An 18,750-nucleotide genomic window follows, 5' to 3' on the forward strand; every position below is an offset into this window, starting at 1 on the left:
GAGATTGGTGTGTTCCACTACAAGTATGTTGGAGTTGATAGGTCTCATATGTAGTACCGGTTTAATGTGGGATTCCTTTTGTTGATCTCATAAACATGAATTATAGCCACCATAATTTGAATACCTTCTGCCACAGGCTGATCCATGGCATTTCTCCCATGTGCCTCACTTTCACATCTGTTACCATGTTCTATCTACTATCTACTTATGTAGATATACTTGAGGCCTTCAAGAAATAGTTTCTCATGAATCAAGAAAGTAGAATCACTTTTTGACACAAGTCTTGTACCTATGATAACCCCTTCCATCTATACAAGCTGGAAAAAAAAGACTGCAAAGTAGTTGTGGGGAGACATGAGGGTGTTTTTATGTAAATATCTATCTTTTATTCTATAGTAACCACTTTATTCGTAAAATGGTTACCCTTCCAACAAAGTACTACAAAAAAAAGTCTAGGAAATTCTTAATCCTTCCTCCTTATTAGTTGTTCCCTGCTGTTCAACTCAGGCCTTAGCATAATGATGTAGCATTTAGGGGAAAAGATACAACCCAGTAACCCAGCACTGGAGGACAAGATGGAAAAGATCTCCACAGCCACCATTTCTTTCCCTCTTGTGCTGAGGTAGGTTGGAACAAAGGAGACCCATACACTGCAAAAAACCAACATGCTGAATGTAATAAACTTGGCTTCATTAAAACTGTCAGGTAACTTACGGGCAAAGAATGCCACAATGAAGCTGGTGATTGCTAAGAGCCCCATGTAGCTCAGAACACAATAAAACATGGTAACAGACCCTTCATTACATTGCACGATGATTTCTTCAGTTTCTGAGTGCATGTCTAAATCAGGAAATGGGGGAGAAGTTGCCAGCCACACAATACAAATGCTTGCTTGAATAAGGGAACAGGAATCAACAATGGAATAAGCCACTCTTTTCCCCAGCCATTTCTTCATCCTAGATCCAGGCTTTGTGGCTATGAAAGCTAGAGAAACAATGGTTGTTTTTGCAAGGACACAAGAAATAGCCACTGAAAAGATGATGCCAAAAGCTGGTTGTCGAATGAGACAGGTCACTTTCCCAGGATGGCCAAGGAACAGCAAAGAGGAGAGGAAGCAGAGCAGGAGAGAGATGAGGAGAGTGTAGGTGAGACCCCGGTTGTTGGCTTTGACAATGGGGCTGTCTTTGTGCTTAATAAAAGTTGCTAACACCAAGGCTGTGATCAGGGAAAATGAAACTGCAATTGAGGCTAAAGAACTTCCCAAAGGTCCTTGATAAGACAGAAATAGTACAATTTTCTGAATGCACCAATTGTTGTTTTGGCTTGGATATTGATCTTCGGGGCAGTAGAAACAATCATCCATATCTAATAAAAAGAAATAAAGAAAGAGGCCCTATTATGGTGCAAAGTCAGTATATGGACTGTTCTAAACCAATTGTTCAGATTTTGCTGTATGCAACTCATGCATTTGTATCATAACAATTTATCACTTGTAAATGGTCAACTGACACAAGAGTGTCAATTCAACTGGTATGACTGGGGGGCAGGGGATGGAGTGCTACATAACCTGTCTCATTTGAAATCTTCCCTTTGGGGCATGGGACACAATCATAGCAGCAAAACTTCTCCCCTTCCTTCCTTTTCTTCTGATTACCAGGCTGACAGTATTCATTGCACACAGAAAGGGGAAGCACCTGTCCATAAACATGAAAACAATTACAATAAGACATACATTTTGTTAATCTGCACATATGTTATGTTCATCATGTTTCACTCATACAGGAAATGTTTGTGTGAATGTAACATTGTTACACTGAAATGCAACATTATTCCCAAAATATGAATGTAGATATTTAGGACTTAAATATTGCATCTAGTAGTTGAAAATGCTAGGCAATCCTGCCCCTGCAGGTGGACTATGGGGCACTATTCCAGGGTCCTGCAGCCAGGAGGGAAGTCAAGGGATATATTAGAAGTGGGTGTATGAGAAATTCATTTCAGTTTCTTTTGATCAGGAATTTCCCAGTTTGCACCTTCAGGACTGAACATGGACTCAGATGCAATCTGTAGTCAATGTCTATGGATTTCTGACCTTGCTATGTGATTCACAAACCCAGAAAAAAATGTTTGACAGCATGTGTACATTTGAAAAATGTACATGAAAAAAATGTGTACTTTTGAAAAATGCAAAGAAATGTGCTTTAATCAATCCATCATCAAATAAATTAAAATGGGCATAAAAAAGTGTCCTTTTGAGAAGTATGCCCAAGTACTCTTTAATCAATGGGAAAAGGATGTGTTAATTTTGAAGATGTGCACAACCAATGTGTATATTTGGGAAAAAAAAGTTTGGGTTTTGATGCCAAAAATAACAACAAGAACAACAAAGCACACAGTCTGGTATAGACTTGAGTCAGAATGAGATTCAAGATAGAATTTTGTGAATTTTGGTGAGCTCAGGTTTTGCTGATTTGCACATCCCTACAGTCCAGGGATTCAATCTATTTTCTATTTTTAGTATAACCTTAAACAAAACCCAGGTGTGCCATGGGGCAGAATCCTAGTCATACCCACTGTATTTGGGCCAGCTATGCCCAAGTCATACCCACTGCATCTGGGAGACCTATGCTCTGATCCATGTGGAAGGGAGACCAGACTAAATAGAGTGCCCCATTTCTGTTGCCCTTCCCTTCCTATGACCTTTCCACTGCCACCAGTATTTCTTTATTTTCCCAGCAGCCTCCACCAAACAGCCTTAAAAACCTCTGGATCTCTTGTAAATACTTTTTTGGTACTGGGGGCTTCTCTACACCAGGCTTTTATCAAGCACCATTACCAGGGCTTCTGCTTCTGGATTCTTTGCAGGATTAAGATTGGCCCCATTGCATGTGCTCCCCCCTTTTTTTTCCCCAGGGGGGCTCCTTTGTCTGCAAGTTCCATATGTTTCATTATACAGCAACTAGATGGCCCTGTGATATAGTGCCATTCTGGAAAGTCACCAGCTGTTTGAACATGAATTATATTAATTACTGCAGTTTTCCCAAGCTTAAAAAAGCTGCAATATTGGTCAAAAAGGATGGGTGAGGTCCAGGAGATTGAAACATCATTGACAAATTGATTGACATAGGACCTGCAAACTTCTGTGACTGGCGAATCACGAGCACCTGATAAAAGCCTCATGTAGAGAAGCCCCAGAAGGAAGGCAAGAAACAGGTCCCTTTTCTTTTCCCTGAACTTTTACACAAGTTGTCATTCTCACTGGAGCTGCACTCCCCAGTGCACCTGAAAAACTCTACAATAAGATTGAAAACAGATAGGAAAATAGACCTCTTTATTCTCTTCCTGACTGGCGGGGTGGTGGTGAGAAAAGGAGGCAAGGTTGTGTGGGGCAGTGGGGGTGGGGAGTTAGGGGACATCTTGCTCAGGGCCCCATGAGTCCTTACAGCACAGATTTTATTTTAGAGCCTGAGAAATCATCATTGTGTCCTCATAGTCTTAGGCAGCAAAGGAAATATACTTTCAGGAAGTATACACAGGCTATACTTCCTGGAAGATGGGCTGTTGGCAAGGGACGGGTTGCACCTCACAAAGGATGGGAAGAACGTGTTTGGCTACAGCATGAAGAACTTCATCAGGAGGGCTTTAAATTGAATCCTACGGGGAAGGGAGATGTAATGTTGGGGGTAACAATGGACGTAGGTGCATGCATTGCAATGGAGAGAACAGCTCTGATAGCGCCCCATAATAGTCTTCAGACACATGTAGGAAGAAAGCCAGACTATGACGCACATGGTCTTCAATGTTGATATACTAATGCCCAGAGTATGGGAAACAAACAGAACGAACTTGAACTCTTAATACAGGAGGGAAATTATGACTTGATAGGTATAACTGAGACTTGGTGGGATGACTCTCATGACTGGAATACAGCAATGGAAGGATATATTCAATTCAAAAGGAACAGGAGGAACAGAAAGGGAGGTGAGGTTCCACTGTATGTGAAAAATACATATCTCTGCACAGAAATACAGGAGGATGAGCTTGGTAGCCCCATTGAGAGCATCTGGATCAAAATAAATGGAGCAAAGAATAAAAGGAACCTGGTGGTCGGAGTCTACTACCGGCCACCCAACCAAGGAGAAGACAAGGATGAAACTTTTGAAAAGCAAATAGCCAATGTTTTAAGGAAGCATGATGCAGTAGTAATGGGGGACTTTAATTTCCCTGATATTTGTTGGGAGACAAATTCTGCAAAACATGGCCCCTCCAGGAAATTCCTGACTTGTGTGGTGGATAACTTCCTCCTATAGAAAGCAGAGGAAGGAACTAGAGGATCAGCTATCCTTGACTTGATCCTAATCAACAGAGATGACTGAGTGGATAAAGTAGCAGTTACAGGAACTCTGGGGGAAAGCGACCATGTTGTACTTGAGTTCTTGGTTCTAAGGAAGGAAAACCCGAGTGTAGTCAAACCCTGGATTTTAGGAAAGCTGATTTTAAAAAACTCACAACAATTATCAGTAAGGTCCCATGGCAAGCGATGCTAATGAGAAAAGGAGTCCAAGATGGGTGGGAGCTTTTAAAAAAGGAAATTCTCAAGCCACAATTACAAACAATTCCAACAAGATAAAAAGGTGGAAGACAACAGAAGAAGCCAATGTGGCTTCACAAAAAGCTTAGGGATGACCTGAAAACAAAAAAGGACACATATAGGAAGTGGAAAGAAGGCCAAGTAACAAAGGAAGAGTACAGGCAGGTAGCACAGAATGGCAGGGATGGCATCAGGAAGGCTAAAGCTGAGAATGAGCTGAGGTTAGCAAGGGATGCTAAAAACAACAAAAAGGCTTTCTTCAGCTACGTGCATAGTAAAAGGCAGAGGAAAGAAATGGTGGTTCAGCTACTAAATAAGGATGGCAAAATGATAACAGATGACAAAGAAAAGGCAGAGGTGCTCAATTCCTACTTTGGCTCAGTCTTTCCCAAAAGAGGGTCTATGACCCCCCTGGCAAAGGCGAAGTACAGGCTGAAGGGGTAGGATTGCAGCTTGAGATCGATAGGCATATGGTCAAGGAACACTTAATTACTTGGAATGAGTTCAAATCTCCAGGGCCGGATGAACTGCATCCTGGAGTAATAAAGGAACTGGCAGAATAACTCTCAGAACCGCTGTCTATTCTGTTTGAGAAATCATGGAGGACAAGGGAAGTGCCAGATGACTGGAGGAGGACTAACGTCCCTATCTTCAAAAAGGGTAAAAAGGAGGAACCTGGGAACTACAGACCAGTCAGTCTGACATCAATCCCTGGGAATATTCTGGAGCAGATGATAAAGCAATCCATCTGTAAGCACCTTGAAAACAGTGCCATGATTACTCGAAGCCAACATGGATTTGTCAAAAACAAGTCCTGCCAGACAAATCTGATCTCATTTTTTGATCAAGTAACCTCCCTTGTGAACTGTGGGAATGCTGTAGACATCATATACCTCAACTTCAGCAAAGCTTTCGACAAAGTGCCCCATGATATCCTGATGAGCAAACTAGCTCAAAGTGGGCTAGATGAAACAACGATCCGGTGGATCCACAGTTGGCTACAGAATCAGACTCAAAGAGTGCTTCTCAATGGGACCTTCTCAAACTGGGGAGAGGTAACGAGTGGGGTACCGCAGGGCTCAGTCCTGGGCCCAGTGCTCTTCAACATTTTTTCTGAATGACCTGGAGGAGGAGGTGCAGGGAACGCTGATCAAATTTGCAGATGACACCAAATTGGGCAGGTTAGCTAATACTTTGGAAGACAGAAACAAAATTCAAAGTGATCTGGATAGACTGGAGCGCTGGGCAGAAAACAACAGAATGACATTTAATAGGGATCAATGCCAAGTTCTGCACCTAGGAAAAAGAAACCAAATGCACAGTTACAAGATGGGGGATACGTGGCTCAACCACACTACAAGCAAGAAGGATCTTGGAATTGTTGTCGATCACAAGCTGAATATGAGCCAACAATGTGATGTGGCTGCAAAAAAGGCAAAGGCTATTTTGGGCTGCATTCATAGAAGCATAGCTTCCAAATCCCGGGAAGTACTAGTTCCCCTCTACTCAGCACTGGTTAGGCCTCATCTGGAGTACTGTGTCTAGTTCTGGGCGCCACACTTTAAGAAGGATGCAGACAAACTGGAGAGGGTTCAGAGGAGGGCAACAAAGATGATCGGGGACTGGAAACAAAGCCCTATGAAGAGAGACTCAAAGAACTGGGCATGTTTAGCCTTGAGAAGAGAAGACTGAGGAGAGATATGATAGTGCTCTTCAAGTACTTGAAAGGTTGTCACAGAGAGGAAGGCCAGGATCTCTTCTTGATCATCCCAGAGTGCAGGACACAGAATAACGGGCTCAAGTTACAGGAAGCCAGATTCCTGCTGAACATTAGGAAAAACTTCCTGACTGTTAGAGCAATACGACAATGGAACCAATGACCTAGGGAGGTGGTGGGCTCTCCCACACTGGAGGCATTCAAGACGAGGCTGGACAGCCATCTGTCAGGGATGCTCTGACTTGGATTCCTGCATTGAGTAGGGGGTTGGACTCGATGGCCTTGTAGGCCCCTTCCAACCCTACTATTCTATGATTCTATTATTCTATAAATCCCATGCAACCAAATGGCCCACATGGAGAAGGGAGGGTCTTCTAAGAATTCCTACAGATCCATACCTGGTTAAACCCTCTGTGCCACAAAATCATGTCTCCATGAATGATGAATTCTTTTCCGTCAGGAGCATTGGGATCAACCCTTCCAACTTTCACTCTCTGGAAGGAGGCATTTGGGAAAGTGACCAAATTAATGATGTCAAATCCACCTTTAATTTCCCTTCTGTCATTAAAGGACACCATTTCTCCAGCTGAGTTATTAAATGAAATGCCTTGAAGAAACAGATGAAGCTAATTAAAAAGAAAAAAAAGGGGGGGGAGAAGGAGCAAAGGGAAATGAAAGAGTGGAAGAGAATGGGACATAACAAAATATTACAGATTTCATCTTTCCTTACTGATATCGTTTAAATAGTTTCATATGACAAACATGAACATGTTTGGGATGGACCGTAGCTCAGTGGCAGAGCACTTACTTTGCATGCAGGAGGTTCCAGGTTTGATTCACAGCAACTCCAGGTAGGACTCGGAAAAGTCCTGCCTGAAACCTTGGAGAGCAGCAGCCAATGTAGGGGTGTATGAAACCCCGCTTACCTGGCTCTGCCGGGTTCCGCAGGTGGGGGGAGGCGATCCGTTCCTCCTCCCGGAATCCTCGACGGGGGTGAGGTGATCTGTTCCTCCACCCCAGAATCCTGCCTGGCTGGCTCCGCACCGCAGCCAGGCTGCGGAGCCGCTGGCCAGGCCAACCCACAGTGTGGCCTCCAACCGCTGCCAGGCTGGTGCGGATGCAAATGGCATCCTGCGTAGTGTTAGGGATGGTGGAGAATTCCACCATGGATTTCAGTGAGGCCGAATGCACTGGCATTCGGCCCCCCAAAACCCATGGCGGAATGGCCTCCCACTCCCCACCCCCCCCCCGCGGAATCCCCCCTAGGATGAAGCTTACCTGTGGTGGTATCTCCGGCGGTGGCAGCTGGTCTCTCGGCCGGCTACTGCAGACTCAAATGGCAGCCGCCGTAGCGGTACTTACGTAGTGTATACTTACGTAGCCTATCCAGCCAGGCTGCCGTGATAGGCTATGAAAGTATTTACATAGTCTATCACGGCAAAGGCAGCCACGCGAATGGCGGACACCACGCCATTTGCGTAGCTGCCTTTGCCATGATAGGCTACGTAAATACATTTTAGCCTTTCACAGCAAGCTAAAAAAAAAAAAGCATATGCAAATGGTGGTGGCTATGGCAGCCACCATTTGCGTTCCCTTTTTTTCACAGTTTTAGCCTACATAAATATTTACGTAAGCTATTACAGCAAAAAAAGGGAACACAAATAGCATAGTGGGCGCTATTTGCATTCCCCTTTTTTCCCCCGTAATAGCTTACGTAAATATTTACGTAGGCTAAAACAGCAAAAAAAAGGGAATGCAAATGGCAGCCGCCATAGCCACCGCCATTTGCGTACGCTGTTTTTATTTCCGGAAGGCTGCCCAGTGGCCAGATGTCCAGCTGTGGGCAGCCCTGGCCGGTGGCTCTGCGGAATCTTTGCAGAGCGGAGCCAGCCGGATCAGGATTTTGGGAGGAGATGTGGAGCACCTCCCCCCCACCACAAATCACCCCGTCGAAAAGGTAAGTGACTTTCATACATCCCTAAGTAGGGGACACCATTTGTGTCCCTATGGTAGCCCGTGATAGGCTATGTAAATATTTACCTAGGCTATCATGGCTAAAGCAAGGATGCAAATGGCATCCCCTACACCATTTGCATTCCTGTTTTATCCTTGATAGGCTACGTAAATATTTACGTAGCCTATCATAGATAAAATGGGAATGCAAATGGCATAGGGGACGCTATTTGCGTCCCTGCTTTAGCCATGATAGGCTACATAAATATTTATGTAGCCTATCATGGGCTACCATAGGGACACAAATGGCATCCCGTACTCAGGACGCCATTTGCATCCGCAGCAGCCCGGCAGCAGCCAGAGCCGCCACCGCCGCCGGAGCTGAAGCCACAGCTGGAGCCACAGCCAGGTAGGCTCCATTTCGCGAGGATTTCACGGGTAGGGATGGCGGAGAATTTCTCCCCGAAACTTCGGGGGGCCGAGCGCCAACGTGTTCGGCCCCCCAAACAAGTTTCGGGGAGAAATCCTCCGAACCCCCCCGCCCCCCGCACCTCCCCCGGGACGGGACTTACCTTCGCCGAATGTCCCTCCCGGCGGCGGGTCCGGCCGGCGGTTCAGCGGGTGTTCGAGCAGGGTGGGAGCGGCAGCCGCCATTTCAATAAAAGAAAAAAAACACACCCCCTGATAGGCTACGTGACGATTAATGTAGCCTATCACGGCTAGATTTGCAAAGTCAGCTGTGATAGGCTACGTCAATCATCACGTAGCCTATCACGGGTGACTTAAAAAAAAAAAAAAGCGTATGGATAATGGCGGCCCCCATAGGGAGCCGCTATTCCCATTCCTTATTTGGTCGCTGTAGTCTACGTAAATCTTTACGTAGACTACAGCGAAAATAAGGGCAATGCTATTTGCGTTGCCCTTATTTTCGCCGTAGTCTACATAAAGATTTACGTAGACTACAGCGACCAAATAAGGAATGCGAATGGCGGCTCCCTATGGGGGCCGCCATTAGCATACACACTTTTTTTTTTTTTTAAGTGACCCGTGATAGGCTACGTGACGATTGACGTAGCCTATCATGGCTGACTTTGCAGATCTAGCCGTGATAGGCTACGTGAATCGTCACGTAGCCTATCAGGGGGCGTTTTTTTTAAAAAAAAACTTTCGCGTTCGTGGCCGGGCGAGGTGGGAAACCTCCCCCCCAGCCTGAATTTCGGCTGGGGTGAGGCGGGAAGCCAACCCCCCCGGCCTGAACTTTGCGGGGGGAGCAGCGAAGTGCCTCCCCCCCACCGCGAACATCCTTCGAGGACAGGTAAGGGACTTTCGTCCACCCCTATTCACGGGGTGGAGGGGCGGGGGGCTCCATTCCGCCATGGATTCCGGGGGGCCAAATTCACTGGAATTTGGCCCCCCTGGGATCCATGGCGGAATTCTCTAACATCCCTACCAATCGGTGTCGACAAAAATGGGCTAGATGGACCATATTCTGATTTGCTAGAAGGCAGTATCCTATATGCCTATATTCCTGTAACGTCCAGAAGTTGTTTTTTTTTCTATTAAGTATTTGTTTGTTATTTGACTTGTACCCCGTCTCCCCTTCTGCCAAGAAAAAAGTCACTTAGGGCAGCTTACAATCATAAATGAAACTCGATTAGAACAATATTGAAACAAATGCATTAAAACACAATTAAAATCACAACAGTATAAAAAGAGCATCCAACCCAACAGACCTGCTTACATGACAAAGGCTGGCTTGAATAAAAAGGGTTCTTGCCTTATGGCAGAGGGAAAGCAGAGAGGGAGCAAACCTAGCCTCCCTCGGCCGAGGACTCCACAGCCTGGAAGTTGTCACCAAGAAGTTCCTATTTGACGTTGCCATGAAACACACCTCTGAAGGCAACAGTCTTAAAAGAAGGGCCACTCCCAAAGATCTTCAGATTCAGGCAGGCTTGTATGAGAAAAGGTGGTCTTTCAGGTAGCCTGGCCCCAAGCGGTATAGGCCTTTAGAAGTCCATAACCAGCACTTTGAATTCTGACCAGAAACAGACAGGTAGCTAGTGACACTTTTGTAACAAAGGAGTCATGTGCTCACTGTAACCCACAGTTTGTTGAGTGGGGTCCAGGAGGAATCCACCACCATCCCAGCTCTCACAACACCACTACCATTATTCATTTGGCCAGTCCCCAATGACTGCTTTAATAAACCAAAGAAGGCAAGGGTCCGGTGGTAAGCCTAGGGATGTCAGAGAATTCCATCACGGATTCAAGTGAGGCAGAATCCATGGCGGAACGGCCTCCCCCCACCCCAGAATCCCTCCAGGATGGAACTTCCCTGGGTTGGATGCGGCGGCAGCTCCAGCGGCGGCTCCGGCAGTGGCTCCAGCTGGTCTCCCAGCCAGCTGTGGCTGGGCTGCTGCGGCCGCCATTTGCGTTCTTGCAGCCATGATAGGCTACGTAAGTATTTACGTAGCCTATCACGGCATAGAGAAGGGATTCAAATGGCGGCCGCTATGCCATTTGCGCCCCTGCTCTTTGCCGTGATAGGCTACGTAAGTATTTATGTAGCCTATCACGGTAAAGGCAGCCACGCAAATGGCATAGCAGCCGCCATTTGTGTGCCTGCCTGTACCATGATAAGCTACATAAATACTTATGTAGCCTATCACGGCAAAGAGCAGGGGTGCAAAGGGCGTAGCAGCTGCCATTTGCATCCCTGCTCTTTGCCGTGATAGGCTATGTAAATACTTACGTAGCCTATCATTGCTGTTTGCAAGGACACAAATGGCAGCTGCTATGATGGCCACCATTTGTGGCTGCAGCAGCCTGGCCGCAGCCAGAACTCTGGCTGCGGCCAGCCCTGGCCAGTGGCTCCACGGAGCTGCCATGGAGTGGAGTGGAGCTGTCTGGGGAGGATTCCAGGGGGGAGGGATGGAGAGCCTCCCCCCCACCGCGGATGCCCCAGCGCAGAGCCAGGTGAGTATTTCGTACATCCCTAGGTAAGCCTCAATTCTCCAAGGATCCTGTCCACATCCTTTGGATGTACAAATCGAAAAGTATCCATTGGATGAGCAGGGGCCAAAGTTGAATTCACCTGACCTGTATCAGCGATGGCATCGAAGTCAGCACAATATGAGTGACTTTAGCTGCAAAGTGTCATGCAAATTGGTCACAGTGGGCTATCAACTGGTCCACCTTTTCTTCTTGTGGGCCAGAGTGTAATAGGCCTCTGATCACCTGAGAAAGCTCTGTTGGGTGATTCTGTGCAGATGCAATGATGGTGGAGAAGCACAATTTCTTTGCCATCCTTGTTGCCATGGGGTAGGCTTTAAAATGAGTTCTAACCCACATTCAATTGGAATTGACTTGTTCTGAGTTTTCTGCTAACATTACTCTAGTTGATGGCCCACTCAATCATTCACAACCCGCTGGAAAATGGAGGGACTCATTTGGCTCCAGTGCATGGCAGAGGATGCCCTGGAATGATAGTATCAAGCACTTGGGCCATTTCTCCATTCCAGAGATCAACCAGGGCTTTGACAGAATCACCAGCCAAGGTGACATCAGATAACCATCCAGATCCATCAGTCTAATAAAATGGAAGCTGTTCTGTTTGTTGTTATTGTTATTGTTATTATTTCTATACTGCCCCATAGCTGAAGCTCTCTGGGTGGTTTACAAAAGTTAAAACATTAAAATACAATATACAGTGCTTAAAAACCATTTAGACAAAAACATATGGACAGTATATACAAACAACATATAACTAAAAACAACTTTAAACAAAACAACAACAACAAAGACTTCTTAAAGAATCCAACAATACAACTAGGGATGTCAGAGAAATCTGCTGTGGATTCAAATGAGGCCAGATTCTTTGGAATCTGGCCTCAGGAATCCACAGCAGATCGGGACCACTTATGTCTGCTCCAGGAGGACTGGAGGCGGAATGGCACTCGGCTGCTTCTTCCAGCCAGAGCTGTTTGCCTCCTCCCTGTCCCTGCCAATTGCCTTAAAAAAAAAGTCTTAAAAAAAAGGCGATTGGGAGGATGTGCTCATCTACTTATATGCAAATACAGTCATGAATCTTGCGTATAAGTCTATGTGTCCATAGGCTTCTATGCAAGATTCACCACTCTATTTTGCTTATAAGTCTATGGGCACATCCTCCCAATGGCCTTAAAAAAAAAAGACATTTTTTTTTTAAAGGCCATCGGCAGGGAGGAGGCGAACGGCTCTGGCTGACAGGAGGGAAGATAAGTGCCCCCAAGCCAGTTCCCCTCCCCGGAATCTGACTGGAGTGGAACCGCTCTGGAGGATTCCGGGGGGGAGGAACGGATCCCCCCCCCACGGATTCCCCACTGGAACAGACGGTGTGGAATCCGTACACCTCTAAATAAAACACAGCTTAAAACAACTCTGCTTAAAACAGTATACAAATGTCTGCAAAAGGAACAAGAGATTTCAAAAGGGAAGGCCTGCCGGAATAACAGCATCTTTAACGCCTGTTTAAAATCATTCAATGAGGTCAGTGGGTGTTTTTCAACTGGCAGGCCATTCCACAGTTGAGGGGCGGCAAAGGAGAAGGTCCTCTTGGTGTGGATGCCAATCTCACATTAGGCAGCCACAGCAGATGTCCCTCAGAGGACCTTCGGTGGTGGACTGGGACGTAGGGGAGAAGGCGCTCCCTGAGGTACCTTGGACCTAGACCATGTAAGGCTTGAAGGTAAGAACCAGCACTTTATATTTTGCTCGGAAACAAATTGGCAGCCAGTGTAAAGATTTTAAAACCGGTGTAATATGGCCTCCGCGGGATGTCCCAGAGCCCAACCTGGCTGCCACATTTTGTACCAGTTGAATTTTCTGAACTAAATATAAAGCAGCCCCAAGTACAGTGCATTGCCGAAATCAAGCCTGGAGGTTACCAGCACATGCACCCCCATTGCCAGGCCGACATGTTCCAGGAACGGGCATAGCTGTCACATCAGCCGAAGTTGATAACAGGCATTTCTCATCATTGCCCCCACCTGGGGTGCCAGGAGTAGGGTTGGGCAAGAAGCACCCCCAAGCTACAAACTTGCTACTTCAAGGGGAGTGCAACCCCATCCAGAACTGGTTGACATACCTCAATACCTGAATTAGGACCCTTCACGATGGGCAACTCTGTCTTGCCTGGATTCCATTTCAGCCTGTTTTCCCTCATCCAGCCTATTACCGACTTCAGGCAATCATTCAGAGGAGTCATACCTTCCTTGGATTAAGATGTTAAGGAGAAATAGATTTGGGTGTCATCAGCATATTGATAACACTCAGCCCCAAACCTCCTGATGATCTCTCCCAGCAGTTTCATGTAGATATTGAACAGTACTGGTGATAGAATGGAGCCCTGAGGGACTCAGCATTATAGTTCTTTTCTCAAGGAACAACTATCCCCCAGCAACACTGTCTGGAACCATCCTGAGAGAAAGGTGCGGAACCACTGCAGAGCAGTGCCCTCAACCCCCAACTCCCTCAGGCGATCCAGAAGTAGGGATGGATTAACTCATTACAGTCTGAGCTAGGGATGTCAGAGAATTCCGCCATGGATCTCGGTGAGGCTGAATGCCAGTGCATTCAGCCCAAAGTCTGTGGTGGAACAAAGCCCCCACCCCCCTCCCCACGAAAGGTGCGCAAAACAGAGCACTTACCTGCTGCCGTCCACGCTGACTTGTGAATGATGGTCGCGCTGTGGCCGCCATTCGCTTCCTCATCATAGCTGTGATAGGCTACGTAAATAATTACGTAGCCTATCACGGCTAACGCAGGGACGCTATTTGCGTCCCTGCGGAGTCCGTGATAGGCTACATAAGTATTTACGTAGCCTATTACGGCAAGCTAAAAAAAAAAACACAGCGTACGCAAATGGCGGCGGCTACGGCAGCCACCATTTGCATTCCCTTTTTTCACTGTTTTAGCCTACGTAAATATTTACATAAGATATTACAGTGAAAAAAAAGGGGGACGCAAATAGCGTAGTGGGCGCGATTTGCGTTCCCCTTTTTTTCACTGTAATAGCCTATGTACATATTTACGTAGGCTAAGACAGCCAAAAAAAGGGAACGCAAATGGCGGCCACCATAGCAGCCGCCATTTGCATAAGCTGTTTTGGTTTTTTTTACTTGCAGGCTGCCCAGCAGCTGGATGTCCAGCTGCAGGCGGCCCCGGCCGGCGGCTCTGTGGAATCTCCATGGAGCGGAGCTGGCCAGATAGAATTTTGGGGGAGGGACGGAGCGCCTCCCCCCCACCACGAATGTCACTCTTCGAAAAGGTAAGTGACTTTCGTACATCCCTAGTCTGAGCCTGGCAGGAGCTTGAGTTTCTGCCTGCCCGTGTGAGCCAGGCTGTGTGAGCCTCTGGAGATCTTGGCGAGCAGTCTAGGAGTGTGCCGCAGCTGCCCACTCCTCTAAACGAGCCGCCATCTTTTACTCAAGATGGGGCTCTATTTTCATAGAGTTATTGTCGCACTCAATGGTGGCCAGAAAGGTCCATTTCCACATCATTAAGAGGCTTCTAATGTTGCAGAACTGCCCCTTTCCATCCATGTTTTGCACAACAACGAAATATAGCATTCCATGTTGTGTAAAAGGAGCTCTATATTTGTACTGGGATGAAGGTGGGGGAAGGATCGCTCCTGTCTCCCTCTCCCATCCTGGGCGAGTGGCTTGACAGGATGAGAAGGAAAGAGGGAAGCGCTTCTTGCCTTCCTCCTATTGTCAAGCTGCTGCCCCCATGTAGCTGGCCTGGAATGGGAGGGGGAGAATGGAATGATCTATGGGCACATAGACTTATACACAAAATTCACAGTGCTACATTGTGTATAAGTCTATGGGCACATACTGCCGATCGCCATGCTTTTTAAAAAACATGGCAATTGGCACGGACACGGATGGGTCTGGGTAAGTAGCAGGCCGGTTGGTGAGTGCGGAAGGGTGGTCTGGTGGCAGCCTAGGGACCAGCAAGCAGGGGGGAGGTTTCAGGGGCACAGCTCAGAGAGCATGGGCACCAGCGGTCTGGCAGTTTTGCCGACCAAAACAGGTGCCTGCACCATCGCTATCAAGAAGGATACCTGGTCAATGGTATCGAATGCCGCTGAGAGATCCAAAATAATCAACAGGGCAGGGATGCACTCCCCCTATCAATTCCCAGGCAAAGATCATCCACCAAGGTGACCAGGGCAGTCTCAACTCCATATCCCACCCTGAAGCTGGTTTGAAATGGGTCCAAATAATCAGTTTCATCCAAGACTGCTTGGAGTTGAATAAACGCTTCCTTCTTTATCCCCTTGCCCAAAAATGGTAGATCACTTACTGGCCTATAATTACTGAAGTCTGTGGGGATCAAGGGAATGCTTCTTCAGAAGCGATCTAACAATTTCTTCTTTTAGACATGATGGACATTCACCTTCCCTGAGAGAGCATTAATAACATTCAGCAAAAGTTGCTTTACCCTCTCCCCTCCCTGGACTACAAGCCAGGATGGGCAGAGATCGAGAGGGCAAGTTGTCTTTTTGACCAAACCAAGCAGTGTGTCCACATCACTAGGGGTCACAAGCTGAAAATGATCCAGTTTAGTCATGCAAGCAGAGTTGCTGGACATCCCGCCGTTGAATTCTGTCCTGACCACCTCATCCAAGTCCGTGCGTCTCCAAGAGATTTGACCCACGAAAAACTCATTAAAAGTGTCGTTTTTAACCCAGCAGTGAGCAGATGTACAAGCAATGCCTTCCCCCTCCCCTCTGTGCAACAGACTGGATGGCCCTTATTCACCACTGAAGTGGTGGCAGCCCTACCACTGGCAGCCCTGCCACCGGGATGCCCATTTTTTACACACCAGCTTCAGGAGCTGATGCAATTTCTTGCCAGGTGACAGGAGGGCCCCGTTCTGATGCACACTGGGGAAGAGTGGTTACGCTAACCATACTGCGTGGTGGTTACTGCTAACCAATGCAAGTGCTACTGCCACATGTGCTGGTAACCATCCTCCCTGCCACAAGAACCTACGGTCGTCCGGATGAGTGGCCATGAATCCCAGCACCCTTGGCTCTGTCAGCCATTTTGGTGCTTGGTGCCACCAGCCATTTTGGGTTGGTGCTATCAGCCATGTTGGTGCTCGGCAGCAAAGCTCTATGGCAGCTGTCCATTAACCACAGAGGCTGTTCAGACATCACACTAAGCCATGGTAGAGTCCACTAACCATCTTGCAGCAAGTGGTTAGTGAACATGGTTAGTCCATGGTTAATAAACCACCATAATTGGGACAGATGCCTATTCAGATGTCACACTAAGCCAACATGGTTAGCTCACAACTCCTAACCATCATGGCTTAGTGTGATGTCTGAACAGGGCCTTGGAGTCTTGGAGACATTGCAGAGTCAGGGGGATGATCTCACAAAATGGCAGGGTTTTCTGACCCCCAAAAGTTTCCCTGGAGCAGCTACAGGAAGCTGGTATGAAGCAAATCTCACTTACAGTCTACCTGGGCTGTGTCTCTTCTGCGTCCTCTCAGCAAGGGGGTGCTGGTAGGAAGAAACGCGATACCCACAAAATGTTGTCACTGAATAAGATGTACAACTTCATTTCATGCACTATTTGTGGAGAAAAGGGATGTACGAGAATGTCATTCCTGTTTGGAAATCATGCAAATATGTCCCATTGGCAATCTTGAACATGAACGAGAAATATGCTCATGTTCAGGAATGCAAATGAGGTGAACCGAGCTTTGAGGAGGAATTCAGAGAAACTCAGTGACGTTGCTCATCATATGTTTCCTCATCCCTAGAGGAGAAGGCCGGCTATAGTCTTAGCTTGTATTACTCTGTTCACGGAGAGAAAAATATTTTGTGGAGGATCCCTTACCTGCCAAGGCTGCAAAGATTGAAGATCAACACTTCTACCCCTCATATTTGCTCTACAGTTAGTTCTACATGAGAACCCAGCATGCAATGCATGGGCCAGAGCATAGACAGCATTATAGATACTGTAGCTGTGGCCAGTCATGTCCATTTCAAAATGAGGTCCAGGAAGACTCTCCAACCTCTCCTCTCCAGTACATGATCCATCAACCTTTTCCAGCACTCCTGGATCAGGAAATGAACAGTCAAATGCTTGCTCCCAGAAGTCTTTGAGAAAGCCATTTGCTTGAGTCCAGTAAGATTTTCTGATAGAAACAAATTCTTTGAATCCTGGAAGATGCTTTGAATGAATTGTAAAGGAAACAGCACCTTGGAACAATTGAAAATCCCAACCCTTTTGAAAGCCCTTTAATATGAAATCAATCTGGGTTGTTGTAATCCACACCTTTCTAAACATTACATTTTCCTCGTTTCCAAGACCCTGTAGAAATTTAAGCATTCCTAACCATGTTATTGCCAGTGAATCTCCATAAATGATACATGTACTGACTTCATTATATTGGAATGCTCCATACATTTTTGAGAGTGTATAAAAAACTTCTGCCATCTTATCCATACGGGGCAGTTGTGGGATTGTTTGTGTGAAGGCTGAACAGATTCCATTTTCAGAAAGCAACCGCTCCAGGGCCTGCAAGAAATGTTCTCCACTCTTATTATCAGCAAGAAGGATCCCAATCCACGTCCATCCAAAATGCTGGAGCAACTGGATAATCCCAGTGTACTGACTGTCTTCGTTTGGGACCATGCAGTAAAATGAATGTACCCGAATTGTGTCTCTCACCTCTAGGTCACTTGAGCCATATGTAAGCTAAATGGAAATCAGATGTTTTAGGATATCTATATGTGCATGCTTGTTTATGCACTTCATCCTCCTTAAGTGCTTAAAAAACAATTCAAAACATTTATATTTCTTGACTGAACTGAATGAAATTCCCAAGTATTGTTACTGCTTGTGGGGAGTGAAGCCTGCCCAGTTTCAAATGAAGAGGTGAAGGGGCTTTTCTGCAAAACCGGCCTTTACATGCTTTTTTTTTTTTTTCAAATGAAAGAATATGCTTATTTCTCTATGTTTTTTTTTTTTGGGGGGGGTTGTATATGAAAATGGTATGCATCATAGAGATGTTTGAAGCCAAGACCTGCAGACATTCATAAGGATAGGTGATCAGGTTAGGGAGTTACGTATAAACAACAGCCTAAGGCTTTTTCCTGTTCACTTGGCACCAAAGTCACAGAAAGTGGAATAGGACAGGCATGGATGATGGCCATGGAGCACAGATTGGCAAATGCCGAAGGCCTTTAGCATCCAGGATTTCCAAACAACGATCTGACACCTAGGGATGGCGTGGGCTCCTGTTTTGGTCCACAAATCCATTGAACCGATAGCGCCCACGCCCGCTGAGCAGATCCCGCTAAGCCTTCCCCCCTGCTCAAGCCCCTTCCATGTTCGGTGAGTGGCCTGCACTTACCTTGCCCTGTCCTCCTCCACAGCGATTGCCATGTTTTCAAAAAACATGGCAGTCAGAAATCTGTGCCCATAGA

General features: G+C 46.5%; 1 protein-coding gene across 1 annotated transcript; it reads right to left on the bottom strand.

The window, feature by feature from the left end:
• Positions 1–463: 463 nt before the first annotated feature.
• Positions 464–18,709, bottom strand: LOC146342620 (vomeronasal type-2 receptor 26-like). The gene is made up of 6 exons (XM_084807935.1): positions 18,678–18,709; positions 16,301–16,432; positions 16,131–16,191; positions 6,707–6,934; positions 1,568–1,694; positions 464–1,365 (listed from the first exon to the last, which is right to left on the bottom strand). The coding sequence occupies exons 1-6, from the start codon at positions 18,707–18,709 to the stop codon at positions 464–466; spliced, it is 1,482 nt and encodes a 493-aa protein (XP_084664061.1).
• Between the last annotated feature and the right edge of the window lie 41 nt (positions 18,710–18,750).

Source organism: Heloderma suspectum, chromosome 6, assembly GCF_057233095.1.
Source record: "Heloderma suspectum isolate Gila_16-S chromosome 6, 16-S_ref, whole genome shotgun sequence".
Lineage (NCBI taxonomy): Eukaryota > Metazoa > Chordata > Lepidosauria > Squamata > Helodermatidae > Heloderma > Heloderma suspectum.